A 17,403-nucleotide genomic window follows, 5' to 3' on the forward strand; every position below is an offset into this window, starting at 1 on the left:
TATTTTAGGTGCGGATTTTTCGCACTTTTGGGGTTCACCGTGCTTCGCGGCTGTGCCCCCCGAAACCGCCGGCTAGACTCCATCCTTATTGCCACAAGCAGCAGAGATATGCACCTATTAGAGAATCTACAGATATATTACATGCTTCCTCAATATATGTTGCTCCCAGGGTAACAGAGGCACCTCGTTTCAGTGTGTGCTCCGGACCTTATCAACATCATTATGCATGAATTATCTTTCGACTTGAAATTAGGCCTTGAAAATTACGCTTTATTAATAATCTCAGGAGAACTGAAGAATCTACACCTATAAGCGTTACTTCCTAATGAGACTTCTACTATCCCATCGTATCAATATGCATATATTTTTCAGCTCTCCGATGGCATATTTGGGCACTGACGTCATCCTCAGCCGAACCATCTCGATCAAGTATCAAACATTTGCGAATAGAATATATTCATATATGCGCCTAGTAAAGCTTAGCAGTTTAGGGTGCATTGCCAAGTTGGGGGCGGTTTCTGGAGATTTCTGTTGACGCTATAATAAAAGACACCAAAGCGGTTACTCAAACGAAATTTCCAGAATCATGAGCCTACAAACAAACGTCTCCGAGTTAATTTTTAGCACTTCGAGTGGCAGCGGATGTACTAAGTCATATATGCAGAATTTTCTCAGCTCCTCATGAGTTCATCGGGTCTTTTTGCCTTGAAATGTAACAAATATCGAATCAAGTCAATTTACATTCATCACTTGGGGCTCCAAGTGGCCATATACCAATCGTATTTAGCCACTTTAAATGAGTCCTTAGGACTCAGGATTCTCCCCGAGTCGCCTTATCGCGAACAGCGACCCCGGCCTGACGCGATTAAATTATGACCAGCTACTAGATTTAGACCGGTTCTAATTTCGTCCGACGTTGATTCAACATATCAAAGCCGGCACGATCAAACAGCGACTGCTGAGTGTTTGAAGCTGCAAATCAACACCCAATTAAAAAAAGTCCAATCATTCCCTGTTAAGTACTGGACAGAGAATAGCAACATACACATTTATCCACTCTGTTGCCCCTACCGTTTTCTATCAGGGTTTTGGAGGGCATCGTTTTATCCTTAAATATATACCATTGACGTTGGTTGAAGACGAAATTGATCCCAGACCACAAGAGTCGGCAAACGGAAATGCTGTCCTTTAGTCTGGCAGGTCAAATTGACTTTTACTAAAAATAGCAAGGTTGTCATTCCAGAAAGGGGAAGTGGTGCGATTGGAGTTGAGTCCGTCACGAACGTGGGGCCACCCGTCTAAGTCCATTTCGAGGGAATGTTTGAAATAAAGATGGATTCAAAATGGATTATGGGCTCAGTGACATCCTATAGAAAAGCTGGCTTCCAACGCGGAAGACTTATTCGCCCTTTCCTTTTGATTTCCTCCATTTAAGAGGGTTACGATTCAAGAATGGCCATGGTGGTACAAATGCCTAAAAACAGTATTCGTCAGACTGCTCTCAATATTACGCAACAAAGTGGTACACATACAAGCATCACAGCCAACGTGGCAAGGGTGAATGAGCCAAAGCATATCTGAAGTGACTGAGTCACATATCCGGCTACAAACGAAAACGCCTAATGAATATCAGTTGGCAAATTGCGCCTTAGGATATGGAAGGGACACTCACCGTCGCTCCAACGAGCGCATAGTGCATTGTTGTCTCCACCAATTCTTGGCCTTCAAAGTCCTGAAAATAGCTCGTATATTTTTTCAGGTCTATAATAGGAGAGCGCTTACGATCTTTCCATCAATTATAGCTTGAATCTGGTAAGACATTGTGAGGTCGACGTGGCGGACTGTAGGCGACAAGTTAGGTAACGTGTAATCTGGTTACCGTTGATTAGTCAGCACAAGTCAAAAATCATGGCAACTTGGACCGAGCAATACCGAGAATCGACTGTGACCCCAAGAGCCCATCCTGGAGTAAACCAAGCGGTTGTGCTGAGTCTCTCCGCACCTATTATCTCTAAATATATTATCATCACAGCCGCAATTCAGTTCTTGCTCGAACTCATGATCCTGCAGTGGACTCCCTAGTTCAATTTACTCACCCTGTCAAGCGTCAATTTTATTATCTACAATGGAAACCAGTGGCACTCAACGCGAAACCTGGGCTCTTTTCTCGTACATGCTAAAACTCATCAAACTCGGCCTTGGACACATCTTTATCTAGCATAGAACACTACCCGATAAGTCTTCGCATATTCTAATTTGATCACTGGTATCCAATGTGGAGATATAACTAGACTCTTGCAATTGGGATAGTTTGGTCTTTCGCCCGACTCTGAATACTATTAATGATTGAGTCTTCTCGGATGAACGCGCCACTTGATATTGTTAACTCCCACTTGGCTCGCTACGATCCCAAGCATTATAAATTATCATTCTTCTACGGATCTCTTTTACTCTCTACCTGAATATACGCCTCTTCGGATATCCTATGTTGCGAATGTTTATTCAGAGACTAAAAATGAATACTCTCTCTCAGAAACTCCCACGATCCTAATTAGCAAAGGTCTATCTTGAGGGTCATCTTGCAGGGTGTTGGTGTTGGCCAGTACTACTCTAATCATTACTTGGATCCTTTCTCACTCGCTCATTATCAAACATAAGTGGGAAGGTTTTATTTTACAACCCTAATAATACACAAGGGATGGACGCAGTGTACTTGGGGACATTTCCCGCGAGACCCGATGACACTATACCACAACACAAGTGACCATGGCGATGTACTTTGACGCCTGCTTGGGCAATGTTGAGCTTACCAACTGAATAAAGTCCCTAGCATAGTAGAAGGGGCTCAAAACGCCTATGTACGCCTGCTCGTTGTTGGGGGTTCACGTACTGACCAAAGTGACAATGTCCCGGCGGATGCTACCATCACTCGGCAACAATTGTGGGAATGGAGCAGGGGTATTCCATGGAGCGAAGCCGGGCATTGACCTATATATTTTATTTTCTTTACACGTATATAATCAGACCCGGCGTATGTGGTGATTGTGGGGCATGTTCTATACCACCGCATACTCGCGAGTTGGCTTTTCAGCCCGGATAAATTGCTTTAAATTCAAACACTATTACTTGAATGTCATATAAGCTAATCATCCGCCGTAATAGTACTCGCAGATGTACCTCCTTTACGTGTGCGAGTAATAGGAGAGAGGTCATGTGGCATTAGTTTACAGCTTGAAAACATGGGTGGAGCGTGCCCAAGGATTTTTACATTCGTTGAACTTGAATTGCGATATCTGGTATTACTTGGGTATTGGGCCCTCAATAAACAGCCTCATAATTGGAATTGGCATACTTGTTGTGTTTGCCTTTTCTACGGAGGATATCCCAAAGCGACGTATTTTCAGGTCGGGCTATGGGATCATATGAGGGGAACGGGCTCGAGTCCAACTTGGCTCTCAAGCAGATTATTAAAATGGCAAAGGAATGACGGTACTTAATACAACTCACCTTGCGCGGGAGCACGGAACGACCACTCCCCTCGAACGAAAACATAATCAACTATCCCACCTCTGATTAGAAGCGCCAAATCGTGTACCAGGCTGACCAACCTGATACAAGCAACCTCGCCACTCCACTGCTCAGGGCTCAAGTCACTGATCTTCAACGTAGCCAAACGTAATCGAATTATCACATTTACAAGTACCCGACGGCAGTACGGAAATACAAGTTTGAAGCACATGCAGCCCACCAACGAACCTCGCGTAGCATAACATCATGCTAGCCTACGCATAGACATTTACCCAAATAGGGAAGCTTAGGACTCCTATTTAAAGAAAATAGAAGCCGATAGGATTAATAGTCTTTGATATTGAACTTTATCATTTATACACCTTCTGCCACGCCGTTTCCCATGTGATGCATGTGGGGCTTGTCACTACGTCAAACTCTCCGTGAGAATGGGAGCACGATATCGACTGCGCATGTCGATATTAGCTCTCTGAGTATGTGGTTTGCTTGCGGTCTCTTTGTAGTCCTGTTAAGTATATGCGCGCTTAATGATGAGCGTGGATGATCTGAATGCGATTTGATATCATCGCTAGCGATAGTGGAACTGATGGCTTTGCCATCACGAAATTGGTGTCAGGCTGGCCCAGCCCGATACGTCAAATAGGAATTGTCGGCTAGATCATCGCTGTCAAGTCGGTGTCGGGCGCTGCCACGAGTGTGAAATTTAATCTGTATTTTGTAGTCATATCCGAATAACAACAGAGCGTTTTATAATTATCAGACGGCTTCCGAGATATCTGTGACCCGTCAGTCGGGCAGTGAGCATGTATGCAACCGCCGAACTGTTAAGTCCCGATATGGGTATATACATATATATATATGTGTGTGTCTGGGCGACTGTCTTAGGCTTGAAGTTGATCACTCGATATTTACTTGTGTTGGTTGAAATCGTTAGATTAGATGAATTAAAACCCGTACAATACATCCTCATTCTCATCTATAGCATAGCCTTCCATTTCATCCTCCGAAACATTATCCCCGTATTCGGTAGCTCCATCGTCCATGCTCGGTTCTTCTTCATCGCTAATGTCGTCTTGCGCCAGACAGATAGATTCGCCTCCATCGCTCCTTTCGTCTTCGCTCCTCTGGCCTTCGCTCTCCATATTACCGCTTTCCCCTTCTCCCCCTGTCCCCAGAGGGACTTCAGTGGTTTCGTTCGCTGTTTTATCACTTAGTCTCAGTTTTGAATATAGTAACATCGTACATACCATTTTGCTCGGAACCCAGCGTAACGTCAGAGCCGCAAGTTGCATACAGGTAATGGCCAATCCCTCCCCCCAGATAGCGCATCAACATATCCCGGTCAACAAACCTACAGAATCGTTGAGCACTAGCATTCTTATAAGTTTAATTGTATACTCACCTATTGACGTAGTAGTATTTCCAATCCCAGTGCTCCGGGTCTTTGCTATCGTGTGCGACCGACTCGGCGAAGCTGAGCAAGGTACCGGAAGAGCCGGATCGGAAGTCGGGGATTAAATGCACAGCTCGGATAATGTCGCTTGGGTGAACGAAATTGAACGAATCAAGTAAATCCTGATCCGTGCAGCATTGCTCATAGCCGATATGATCTAATCGGCACTCATCCCATCCACCCTGGCGTGCCTTGTCTGTGTCGTAATACAGCCATCTGACATGAACAAAGTCCTCTCGACAAGGCACCACGTTGCCGTAAGAAACCTGCGCATGGTAAATACCCAAAACCTTAGCATATATGAACGGATGGGGGGACGTTGAACCGTCTTCAGACTGAGCGTGTAATAAAATAAACCAATTCGAGGTGGAGGGGTTGAGCAGGTCTTGTTGGCGTAGGACGTCGTAAGATGTGTAATTAATGCGAAGCGTCTTATGGCGATACATACGATCTTGATGAAACCTAACTTTTAGGATTTCTTGCTCGTTGAATTTCGGGTGATTGCGATTCCCAAGAAAACGGGCTAAGAAATACCTCTTGAGCTGCGGAATGAAGAACTAAACATAGTCAGATAGCTGTAGTGCGCGCGTACAAATGGGAACAAGATATCTTACCTTCATAGCATCGTCGTGTTGTTGCTCACGGACCCAGCGCGTAATGCTTGGGATCAAGTCTTCTGAGCGCTCAGTCTGTCCAATTGTATATGGGGATCCGTTAAGGAGCGATTCCAACCCCTCAGGATCGAGTGAAGGTGGCGCGGAGTCACCAATTTGTGATCGTAATTGCTCCTCCCGCTGTTCGAGCTCCAGTTCCATCCTTTTGAGGGCACTAGATACATCCCCGATTTGCGTCATCTGTTCGACCACATCCTTCTTATTGGTGCGCTCAAATTGGTCCTTGATAAAGCGATGTTGAAGTTCGTACTGACATGAGAAAAAATGTTGTCAGATGACGGCCAAAGATTCAGTGATTTTACTTACAATTTGAGTCGAGTATGAATCTGTGGTTCCAAATTCGGCAATTATGTAGATATAATCGCCGATCGCGTGTACCTTGTAAGTGTTGATGTTGAAGAAGCATAAGCGCCGGCCATCTGCTATCTCCGAAGGAGCCGAGGCCTTTGATTTCCCTTTTGAAGTAGCGACCTGCATAGAGCGTTGAGCCTGGGCCGATGCTTGTCGTTTCTTCCGACGCGTGTACTCGTCTGGTGTCTCGCAAACGTTCATGTTTTGTGTCAATTCGGCAAAGCTACGGAGCTTGGAGCCAAGTTTGGCAGTGAGTTTCTTCATGATCTTAAGGGTTTCCGTGGTATGGCGACGAAGCTTTGCGAGTCCGTGCCAGAATGCAAAGGTAAACAGTAGTCTTTGCACGGGAGCATCGCATTCCGAAGGAAGTAGGCCTTCGAATACGGGGAGACAGCACTATTGAAAAGTACCAAAAATATTATCCAAATTAGAAGCTGGTAACAAACGACAAAGCCTAAGATTTGAAGCATACCTGAAGGATATCCTCAAAATCGCGTGCCGCTAATCGTCCCATACTCGCCACATCATCCAAGAACATTCGTATAGTTGAACCAAAAGTTGGGACACTTTGGAACCTAGCAAAGAATGAGATAAGGGAATCCCGGATATTAGCATATAGCTCACCTTTTGTTAAATTCAACAATCGTCCGGCTCCCACCAAGGTGAAGAAGTCGAACCAAATGTTGAAATAAACTCTTCCAGACGCCAAGCTCGATCTCATGGAGTTGGTCCACGACAAACGTTTCAAATATGTTAAACTTGAAAATTCTAGGGCTCAGGCAACGCAAAAACGCGTTCTAGTCATGGTGAGTGACACTGGCAATTAAAATCAATAAAAACAGGACACACCAGAGTAGGGACATAGGATTCAGCCTGTAATAAGGCTTCGACTTGCTTGCTTTGAACCGAGTGGCCCAAATCGTATATCAATCGTTGTGCTTCCTGAATTTTCTTGATGCGCTTGGTACTCTTGACACGGCGTTTGGATACTCGGACGAGTGTATTGTGGGAGGTTCCCAGCTTTGAGGCCAATCCCTTCTTGGCTAGACAGCGTGGGCACAGGCAAACTCCCAAGTTTCGAATTGTTGCCATTGTGACCCTGTGATGTAGTCAGCATATGGTATGGAAAGATCGAATAGATATATGCGCTTACTTCTCCAGGTAGTCAACTGAGTGAATTTTAATACGAGGGAAAACCCGTTGCTCAATTCCATCGGTGCATTTAATCACAATTCCGTGGTTCCAAGCGTAGAGAAAGTCGTCATCTAGTAGGTGGACCCAGACTTTGTGCATTAATTCACGCCGGAGGTGGGTGATGAGGGATTCAGGTGGGGGCTTTCCATCATGGTAAGCTGTAATAGTCTCCCGAGCGCTATCTGGGAGCTACCAGGCAATGTCAGTTCACGTGATCGCGCATATATTTGAAATATAAAATGGACTAGCACTTACCAAAGGAATATGAGCCACATGGAAGCAAGTATTTGACCCTGGTTTGCATCGTTGGTACTTGCTCTTGTTCCCAAAAAACGCGTATATTGGGTGGCCTTTGACATGGCTAAACCCCTTTCCAAGCACAGTCCCATCGGAGCCAAACATCATATATGCGACGCATCGTGGACGAGTACAGCCGGAGTCGGCTATTTTCAAGCGTTGAACTTTGCGGTGAGCGTTGAGCATTGAGGGCGAAGAATAAATCTCATCGAATACTTGCATTGCAGGCCAAGAGCCGGAATCCAATGGCTTCCAGAGGGCCTTGTAAGGAGTGTAGTGAAACGAGCGGGGGTTATTCTGGGAGAACACCTTGTACACGATGTTGGTGAGCCTTTGCGCACGGAGCCCATTAACCGTAAGATAGTGTTGCGGAACTGCCATGCCCTTATCAGCCTGAGTACGGGCCTTTGTTTGTCAAAGGGGAGGGATTTTGAGTTGAATGGAGACATTCTTCCAACCTTTGGATGGCGGACACAAGGTATTCCAAGTATGCTCCAATTCAGCCAACTTCCGGTCCAAGGCACAAAAATTGTAGCCGACAACATCCTGTGGACAAAAGCCCGGTTGCCCAATCACGTCATTGCATAGGGATTCACGGCTGTTCAGCGACTTTGAATTCCCGGTAAGCCAGTGATGTTGTTGCATGTAGAAGATGGAGAGGTTGGGGCAAGGGTGGATGATTTCCTGGACCGAACGTAGTTTTTTTGGTGGGGCTGGAAGAACAACAGAGTCGGATAGAGGAGAATTGGCATCGGGTATGCGGAGTGGGTGTGTATTGTAGATTTGGTATTGGCCAAATATATCTGGCTCCGTGGTATAGGTTCCTGTAGGTAGCTTTGGGTCGGTAGCAGTGCCACTAGCGCAAGTGGGCTGTTCTTGACCTTGGCCTGAGCAAGTAGTGTTGGGCGTATTGTCTAAACGGGGGTCTGTCGGAACAAGGTTGGAGGACGGTCCCTCCGGTAGAGCATCGATTTGCAATCTGAATCCTGAATGTAAAAGCCGTGTCTGAGAACAAGTTGCTGGGCGTGCACGATTAAGGATGTTAGAAGTCAGGGGTGGCTGGGAAGTGGCGGTAATCAATGTTGGGTTGGACAAGGTGTCGGCAGTTGTGTTGTTGAGTTCAGCACCGGGTACAGGCGGTGAATCAGATGTACCTGCAGTGTTGGGTTGTTGCTCCTTTAACATGCAACAAGAGGAATGAGCATATATGCGGCAAAAATCAGTTTAACAGAGCGGACATACCTGGGATTCATCACCACCCACACTGCCTCCAATGCTAGTTCGACGCCGCTTGGCAGGCGGCTCTGTCTCGTAACATCGTGCACGTGAACGTTCCAATAGTTTACTATCGTACTCTATCGCAATGTCGCACCGACTACAATGGTTGGATAGGCTCTTTGGACTGTTGAGTTTCCGTTTGCATCCAGCAACACAGCTGTATAACTTAGCAGACATGGATATGGGGTTGTCATGCCCTAGAGGCGTGACCACCTTAGAATCCACTAAGTCGAAGAAATAGTGAATATATGCGCTATTTTCATGAAGATTTATGGATATATGCATCTCTATGCTATTTAGGCGCTGAGCGCTTATTATGTAATCTCATCACATGACCTTTAGTCATGTGATCTTGTTTTCTTATCTCTGGTCATGTGACCTTATCTTTGTTATTGTGTTTGTCACTGTATATACTATTCCCCTTGCTTGTTGAATATATAAGGAGGGTTCTGAGAGCCTTAAGCCTCAGAACTCGACCTCTTATCCCCTTCCTACATCTACCTACCCTAAGACATACACTTTGAGTATTGCCTGAGAGCATACCTGTCCCTGTCAAAGGTTCCTTGCCCTGCTATCTTAATAGCATTAGTGCACTTAACTATATTAGGTCTTGTCCTACCCCTTCCTGGCATTGCCTTGAGCACTGTTAGGCCCTACTAGCTGATAAGTCCTATATTAGGCAATAGCTTGTTAGGTTTTACCTCTTGGTAGTTGTCAGCTCTGACATTAGGTCGAGTTCTTCATCACCAACCCTTGTGGACTACTAGGGTGTTAGTACTGGCACGACCCATCAAGAACCAGTGATCCAGCATAGCCAGATAATAGTCAAAACTGGTGATTGTTGCACTAGGGGGTTATTGTTACACGGCTAGCATTGCGAACGTCCACCCAAGAGTCTGCCACAACTCCTTCTGCGTCACAGACAGTCAAAAACCCGCTTGTGCAAAACCTGCCTCTGTATCACGCCCATCCAAGGCTTGTTGATCAGTTGTAAGGAGCATTCAACGCTAGGTATTGAGACAGTGATTAGCGTAAAGAATAAACTGTGAGCTTAGTGGGGCCAATCATCTAGCCTCCCATCTTTCCTAAACTAGTAGTGAAGTTGCCTTATTTAGCAAGGACATTACTTAGTATCTTCCCATTCCCCTTTTCTCCACTATGTCGACCCAACCATCTACCTATGTGCATGCCGATCCCAATGCGCTGTCTGTCCCCACCAATATCCAGGAGATACCTGCGTGGGCCCAGGAGATCAAAAACCTCCTCCTGGCTATGAATCAAAACCTCTCCTTGGTCATAGGACAAGCGGCTGCCCATCACACAGATCTTGGCACCACACAGGCCACCCTCAACAACCACGACAGCAGCATCACCAATCTTGATGCCCTCATTGTTAAACTTGGGGCTGATATTGCCAAAATAGGCACTGCGGCTGCGTCTGGTTCTTCTATTGCCTCGGCTACCAAGGCTCCCAAACTTGCAACGCCAGACAAATTTGATGGGTCTGACAAAAACAAGGCAATCTCCTTTAGGGTTGCTGTTTCTCATTATCTCAGGATCTCATATCCTGGCTCAACAGTGGATGAGCAAATCGCATTTATCATTTCCTGCCTGGATGGCAAGGCCCATGAGTGGCTTGAGCCCTACCTGGAAGAGGACGTTGTTAAAGGGAATCCTGTCTCTTGGCTCCACAATCTGGATGCCTTCTGGCTGCAATTCAATGCACGCTGGAATGTCCAAAATAGGACAGAGAACTTCCGCGCCAAGCTGCGCACCCTCAAACAAACCAAGGGAGTCCAAGACTATTACAAGGACTTCCAGACCTATTCTCAAGGTCTTGGTTACAACGACCCCTCTCTTAGGGATATGTTCTATGATGGCCTATCCCACAAAATTAAGGAAACTCTCATGGTCCAAGATTATGACCATGCAGATGCCTCTGTTACTCTTGCAACTCTTGCAGAGAAGGCCCTTAAGGTGGATCAGCGCCTAGAGCAGTTTGCGGCCCAGCACAAGGGTTCCTCCTCCTCTTCAAACCAATCTGGAAGCAAATCCAGCACCTCTACGTCAGCAGCAGCCCAGGGAGCGCCCAGGGATAAACTGTCTGTTGGGGAACAGGTGTATGCAATTGTGGATGGAAAGGCCAAGAAGGGGGTCCTCCAAAAAATTGGCCAGAATGCCAAAGGGATAGCAGTTCCAATTGTTAAGTGGAATGATGGCACCACCATGGACGTTACCTTCAAAACTATCAAGAAGGATAACCACCCAATCACTGCCACTTCCACTCCTGCTCCCAAGGCTTCCTCCTCCTCCTCTGCGCGCAACTCTGGTCCTTCCCCTATGGACCTAGACTCTGCCTCCTCAAAAGGCAAAAAACCTATTATATGCGCAACATGTGGAGGTAGGGGACACTACGCCAATCAATGCCCCTCCAAATCCTACTCTGGCCATGAGGCCCATATCTCTGAGGATGAGTCGGAAAATGGGGACCTCTGAACACTAATGGGAACAGTGTATCAGAGGGAAACAATGGACATTTAGATAGCTTGGAAATCTTTTCTGTAAATAATATATCTCCTTTAAATATATATTTTCAAGCATCTTGCGTTCAACAAGTTCCCAACCCTAAGGTTACCAAGAAAATGAAGCCCTTCTTTGGATGGGCTATGATTGATTCAGGTGCATCATCTTGCTTTATACACAAGGACTTGATCAAACAATATGGTATACCTACTACAAAAAAATCTGTACCACGTTGCCTTAAAGTGATTGATGGAAGAGACATTAGTTCTGGTTTGGTAGATTCAGAATGTATATTTACTTTAGAATTAGGTAGTCATAAAGAGGTTCTGAAATGTAACGTAGCTGATATAGGTAAACATAGCATAGTCCTTGGAATGTCCTGGCTTAAGTTACACAACCCTACTATAGACTGGCCTAATAAGCGTATCACTTTTAATTCTCAATATTGTAACAACTCTTGTCTTTCTTTTTCTAATTCTATCCTGGGAAATGTCGGTGGGACTTCCAACCACCTTGAAGGCATACCAGAAGACTTAGGAGGTGTCGAGGTAATTGAACCTCTTGAAGGCATCCCTAGGGAAACTGGAGGTACTGTGGATTCTCCACTTGAAAGTATCCCAGTAGAACTGCGCAATTTTGCGGAGGTGTTCTCTGAGGACATGAAGGTGACGGAACTGCCGCCGCACCGTCCTTTTGATTTAGGGATTGATTTAATCGATCCTGATAAACCTGTTAAGGCTATGGTATACCCCTTGAAGGCATCTGATGATGAGGAACTTAGAAAACTTCTTAAAGAACAATTGGACAAAGGATTGATTTGCCCATCCAAATCCAAATATGGTTCCCCAGTTCACTTTGTCAACAAGAAAAATGGGAAAAGGCGTATGGTTGTGGATTATAGATCCCTAAATGCAAATACAGTCAAAATGCGTACCCCCTACCTTTAATACAGTCTCTCATTGAGAAACTAAGGGGCGCAAAATACTTTTCCACCATTGACCTGAAATCTGGATACAACTTGGTCCGGATAAAGGAAGGTGATGAATGGAAGACTGCATTTAAAACCAAATACGGCCTGTTTGAATACCTAGTCATGCCTTTTGGGTTATGCAATGCTCCTGCTGCATTTCAGCACTTCATGAATGAGATATTTAGGGACATATTGGACGTCTATGTAGTAGTATATCTAGACGACATCCTAATATTCTCAGAAAGCAGGGAATTACACACAAAACATCTCCAAGAGGTACTGAAAAGGCTGCAAGACAATGCATGCTATTGTAACCTGGAAAAGTGTAATTTCTATGCGTCTGAAGTAGACTACCTTGGTGTCATTGCCAATGGTGAAGGAGTAAAAGCAGATCCCAAGAAAATCACTCAAGCGGTTGATTGGGCAACACCGCGCTCTGTCAAAGGGGTTCAAGAGTTTTTGGGCTTTATAAATTTCTATAGACGCTTCATACACAACTTCTCAAAATTGGCACAACCCTTATACCAATTACTCCAAAAGAATATACCTTGGGAGTGGGGTGAACGCCAAGAAGTGTCTTTTAAAGCTCTCAAACAAGCTCTAATTGAATCCCCTGTTTTAATCCAACCTGATCCATACAAGGAGTTTTTCCTTGAGTGTGATGCCTCTGATTTTGCAACGGGCGCTGTCCTTAATCAAAAGGGCAGTGATGATAAATTACACCCGGTTGCATTCCTATCAAAATCCCTAGCACCTGCTGAAAGAAACTATGATATCTTTGATAAAGAGTTACTAGCGGTAGTAAGGGCTTTAAAGGAATGGCGTCACCTGCTGGAAGGAACAGTAATCCCTGTCAAAATACTAACAGACCATAAAAATTTGGAGTATTTCCAGACAAAAAGGGATCTGAACCAAAGGCAGTTAAGGTGGATGGGATTTTTGGCAGATTACAACTATAGGATTGTGTATAGGCCGGGCGCACAGAATAGAAAAGCAGATATTCTCTCTCGCCGTGAAGACCACAAGTCTGCGGTCAAAGGGGGGGGTGAAACCCCTGTGCTCATAAGCCCAGAGCTTTTTATTGCAGCTATTCAAACAGATAGTGACCTTAATGACTTAATAAGGGACGCTCTGCATGATGATAAAGCTGTACACAAAATCCTTAAATCCTTGGAAGAGGATATACCTGTTAAAGGATGGAAGATTGATAATGGCCTACTGTACTATCATGATCGGATCTATGTCCCCAATGAGCCAGAAATCAGGAAAGCCATCTTAGAAAGCAGGCACGATAACCCTTCCACTGGGCATCCAGGACAGTTCAGAACCCTAGACCTCCTCTCAAGGGATTACTATTGGTCAGGGATGAAACAGTCTGTAACAAAATATGTCCAAGCATGCGACTCATGCATACGTAGCAAACACTCCAACCGGGCTCCTGAAGGTCTCCTTCAAAACATAGATTTACCCAATAAGCCCTGGGAGGAAATAACGTATGACTTGATTGTAGGACTCCCCACCTCAGAAGGATATGATGCAATATTAACAGTAGTGGACCGATTATCCAAAATGGTTCATTTTATACCAACGCACTCTGATGCTACTGCTGTTGATGTCGCAAACCTCTTTGTATCCTTTGTGTGGAAGTTACATGGGTTACCCAGGAAAACCATTTCGGACCGAGGCCCCCAATTTAATGCAAAATTCTTGAGACAAGTCTACAAGCGGTTGGGGATAGAACCACATTTCTCCACTGCATACAGACCACAAGTTGATGGACAAAGTGAACGCCTGAACCAGTTTGTGGAAATTTACCTACGCCACTACATCAATTATAGACAAACAGACTGGGTTGCGTCACTACCACTTGCAGAATTTGCGTACAATAATGGGAAACACTCAGGCTCCAAACACTCTCCCTTCTACATGTGCTATGGTTATAATCCAGACTTCACAGTTGGAAACACCAAGGAAAGCCATGTCCCCCAAGCCGACGACCTAGCAGACTTCCTGAAAGAAATCCAAACTGAAGCAAAAGCTGCTTTAGAAATTGCTGCAAGACAAAATGCGCAATACTATGATCTAAACAGAAGGGAAGCAACCAAGCTGGAAGTTGGCGATAAAGTCTATTTGAGTAGCGCCAACATCAAAACTTCAAGGCCTTCCCATAAGCTAGAGCATAAGCGATTGGGGCCCTATAAGGTCTTGGAGAAAATTGGCAGGAACTCCTATAAACTGGATCTCCCTAAATCCATGAAGGTCCATCCTGTCTTCAACATTGCCCTTTTACACAAAAAACCAGTAGATGAATATGACCGTGATCCAGTACCACTCCCCCCAGTTGTCACAGCTGATGGAGAAGAGGAATATACTGTTGAAAGGATCCTAGACTCCAAGAAAGTGGGTCGACAAGTCAAATACTTGGTTAAATGGAAAGGGTATGGACCAGAGGATAACACATGGGAACCCAAGGCCCACTTAGTCAATGCCCCTGAAAAATTGGCTAAGTTTCACCGTGAACATCCAGAGGCAGCTGGACCTTAACGGGGGGGAAGTGTCATGCCCTAGAGGCGTGACCACCTTAGAATCCACTAAGTCGAAGAAATAGTGAATATATGCGCTATTTTCATGAAGATTTATGGATATATGCATCTCTATGCTATTTAGGCGCTGAGCGCTTATTATGTAATCTCATCACATGACCTTTAGTCATGTGATCTTGTTTTCTTATCTCTGGTCATGTGACCTTATCTTTGTTATTGTGTTTGTCACTGTATATACTATTCCCCTTGCTTGTTGAATATATAAGGAGGGTTCTGAGAGCCTTAAGCCTCAGAACTCGACCTCTTATCCCCTTCCTACATCTACCTACCCTAAGACATACACTTTGAGTATTGCCTGAGAGCATACCTGTCCCTGTCAAAGGTTCCTTGCCCTGCTATCTTAATAGCATTAGTGCACTTAACTATATTAGGTCTTGTCCTACCCCTTCCTGGCATTGCCTTGAGCACTGTTAGGCCCTACTAGCTGATAAGTCCTATATTAGGCAATAGCTTGTTAGGTTTTACCTCTTGGTAGTTGTCGGCTCTGACAGGGTGAGGTGGTGGTTGGGTAACGAGCTAGTTGGTTGTAGTACCGTAGAAAACATAGAGTTGTACCAAAGAGGAAGTAAATTGGAAATAATTGTGCCCGTATGACAGACAAGTATAGACAGGGTTATGACACGCAAACGTTGCCAAGAACCTATCTAGACATGACAATGACCAGACGGGCAGTTTCTAGAAAACAAGGAGAACGGGGGGAGTGAAAAGGAAAGGAGCTGAACAGAATATAAACCTAGGACGCTGCAAGTGCCTCTACCACTCGATAATCTTCCATCCCCGCCCGACCACCATTTCTAACTATGCCTCGAACTAGTGCTAGCGCTGACTCTAGCGGTAAGGCCAAGTCCATACCTGTTATTAGTCGTCAGGTTACTCGTTTATACGAGATGTTTTGGCCAGTCATTGATGTCATCAACATGGGAAAAGAGACTCGACCAATGTCCGCTGATGAGAAGAAGAGTTTTAAGGCGACGTTGCCTCAAGAGTAAGAGTGCTAACCTGATCGCGATGCTGCAGTGGAGTGCTAACCACATATGCTACAGTCAGAAGCGGGTTTTTTCATTACTTGAGAAGATCTTAGAAGAAGATTCAACCCTCATTGAGAGGGTGATGCGTGCTCCTCGGGAGCATACAGCTGCACTTACTCGTGACCTCAAAAAACTGGTAAGCTGATGATCTTATATGCGTCTCATTTGTGTTGCTCATTCGTTTGACTTAAGCTGGGCGATGGTCAGAGCAACGGCCGATCCGAGGATATGGGCAAGGTTAGCCGAGAAATGCCTGGCTGGGAGGCTATGGCGTGGGACCCCCCGCTCGGGGATAAATCCAAGCGTGGTATGTTTCATATCCAATGCGCAGAGCTCCTTGCGCCAGTTCAATATGACTGGGTCGATCCAAAGTACGTGATCTATTGATAAGAAACACTCGCATTCTAATTTATCACCCCTAGAGTTCGCAATGATTTCCGAAACGGGGTGCTCACAGCAACCCCGCTACAATTTCCTCGACATCTATGGCTGTCTAACGGCGATTTCTACGACCCTCAAAGACCATCGGATGGATTACTCCAGGGCGAAATTCTGATATGTGTGAGTAACTACGGGATTTGGCTTACAGACCGAACTGAAACGCTTGCTACACTAGGCCGCGTATTGCATAATGTTTTCCCCCACCTCTGTCAAAACGATGAGTGCGTCCACTACTCAAATCAGCGGGGCACGTGGATGCTCCTTCAAGCGCTCGAGGGGGGGGATAATAGGCCTTGCGAAGGTGTATAACCTTACCAAGGTAACGCCGGCATTTATTGCGTATGTTGCCGTTGTGGTACGTGTTTACCCTTACCTTCCTGTTAGCTTGCTCAATATTTTTTAGGTCCACCACGCTCTTACAACCGAGGCAATTTTTTCGGAAATTTGTGGCGGGTTCAATTACGGAGTCTACTACAATCAAATTCGCACGTTCCTTGAGGCGCCAAGGTTTGCCAGTCGTGCTAAAGTCCTATTAGATTGGTGGAACAAGTGAGTATCAGCTTATATGCGCCTTATCATCCCTCACGCTACGTTTTCATAGGCGACTCTTTGGCTCGTATAACATGGGGATGCACACACTGAACGAGGGTGGGGTGTCTACGCTTGATGAGCTTGACGCGGAGGCCGAAGCTGACCCAGGGTTATCGGGGGACAAGAGAGTGGGATCCAGCCGCCAGTTGGATGAGGATGAGGAGCCAGAGGAATAGTAGAAATCATATCATTCGTAATCATTCTATCTATGTTTTTATGTCTCCTATACCATTGTTCAATACGAATACATAATTGGTCCGATCACTTTAGTCATACCGTGATTGATCAAACTATTATATCCACAAATGGTAGTGATCAACATATATTTGATCGGCTAAGCCTACAACTTTTACCCCGCATATAAATATCATCCGTCGTATAGCTAGATGTATGTATCGCCCACTTAGACCAAATCCAACAGAGGGGTGTCGAATTATCCGCAAACATACGCCATACTGTTATCCAGCTGATA

At 45.3% G+C, this 17,403-nt stretch overlaps 5 protein-coding genes across 5 annotated transcripts; 3 read left to right on the forward strand and 2 right to left on the reverse strand.

Annotated features, from left to right (window-relative positions):
- Positions 1 to 1,399: 1,399 nt before the first annotated feature.
- RhiXN_08128 (uncharacterized protein) lies at positions 1,400 to 1,821 on the reverse strand (the record flags this gene model as incomplete). The annotated part of the gene is made up of 4 exons (XM_043327944.1): positions 1,400 to 1,474; positions 1,533 to 1,619; positions 1,673 to 1,732; positions 1,783 to 1,821. 4 exons carry the CDS (start codon positions 1,819 to 1,821, stop codon positions 1,400 to 1,402), a joined length of 261 nt encoding a protein of 86 aa, XP_043183329.1.
- Positions 1,822 to 4,472: 2,651 nt separating this feature from the next.
- RhiXN_08129 (uncharacterized protein) lies at positions 4,473 to 8,952 on the reverse strand (the record flags this gene model as incomplete). Its single annotated transcript, XM_043327945.1, has 12 exons — positions 4,473 to 4,726; positions 4,776 to 4,879; positions 4,931 to 5,538; positions 5,596 to 5,904; positions 5,962 to 6,402; positions 6,479 to 6,581; positions 6,631 to 6,803; positions 6,856 to 7,105; positions 7,160 to 7,389; positions 7,456 to 7,890; positions 7,945 to 8,673; positions 8,740 to 8,952. The coding sequence occupies 12 exons, from the start codon at positions 8,950 to 8,952 to the stop codon at positions 4,473 to 4,475; spliced, it is 3,849 nt and encodes a 1,282-aa protein (XP_043183330.1).
- Positions 8,953 to 9,933: 981 nt separating this feature from the next.
- RhiXN_08130 (Transposon Tf2-1 polyprotein) lies at positions 9,934 to 11,271 on the forward strand (the record flags this gene model as incomplete). The annotated part of the gene is made up of 1 exon (XM_043327946.1): positions 9,934 to 11,271. The coding sequence occupies one exon, from the start codon at positions 9,934 to 9,936 to the stop codon at positions 11,269 to 11,271; it is 1,338 nt and encodes a 445-aa protein (XP_043183331.1).
- Positions 11,272 to 11,672: 401 nt separating this feature from the next.
- On the forward strand, positions 11,673 to 14,812 carry RhiXN_08131 (Transposon Tf2-7 polyprotein; the record flags this gene model as incomplete). The annotated part of the gene is made up of 2 exons (XM_043327947.1): positions 11,673 to 12,188; positions 12,251 to 14,812. The coding sequence occupies 2 exons, from the start codon at positions 11,673 to 11,675 to the stop codon at positions 14,810 to 14,812; spliced, it is 3,078 nt and encodes a 1,025-aa protein (XP_043183332.1).
- Positions 14,813 to 15,671: 859 nt separating this feature from the next.
- RhiXN_08132 (uncharacterized protein) lies at positions 15,672 to 17,107 on the forward strand (the record flags this gene model as incomplete). The annotated part of the gene is made up of 7 exons (XM_043327948.1): positions 15,672 to 15,856; positions 15,915 to 16,035; positions 16,092 to 16,270; positions 16,322 to 16,460; positions 16,516 to 16,695; positions 16,744 to 16,889; positions 16,942 to 17,107. The coding sequence occupies 7 exons, from the start codon at positions 15,672 to 15,674 to the stop codon at positions 17,105 to 17,107; spliced, it is 1,116 nt and encodes a 371-aa protein (XP_043183333.1).
- Positions 17,108 to 17,403: the final 296 nt, after the last annotated feature.

Source organism: Rhizoctonia solani, chromosome 9, assembly GCF_016906535.1.
Source record: "Rhizoctonia solani chromosome 9, complete sequence".
Classification (NCBI taxonomy): Eukaryota; Fungi; Basidiomycota; class Agaricomycetes; order Cantharellales; family Ceratobasidiaceae; genus Rhizoctonia; species Rhizoctonia solani.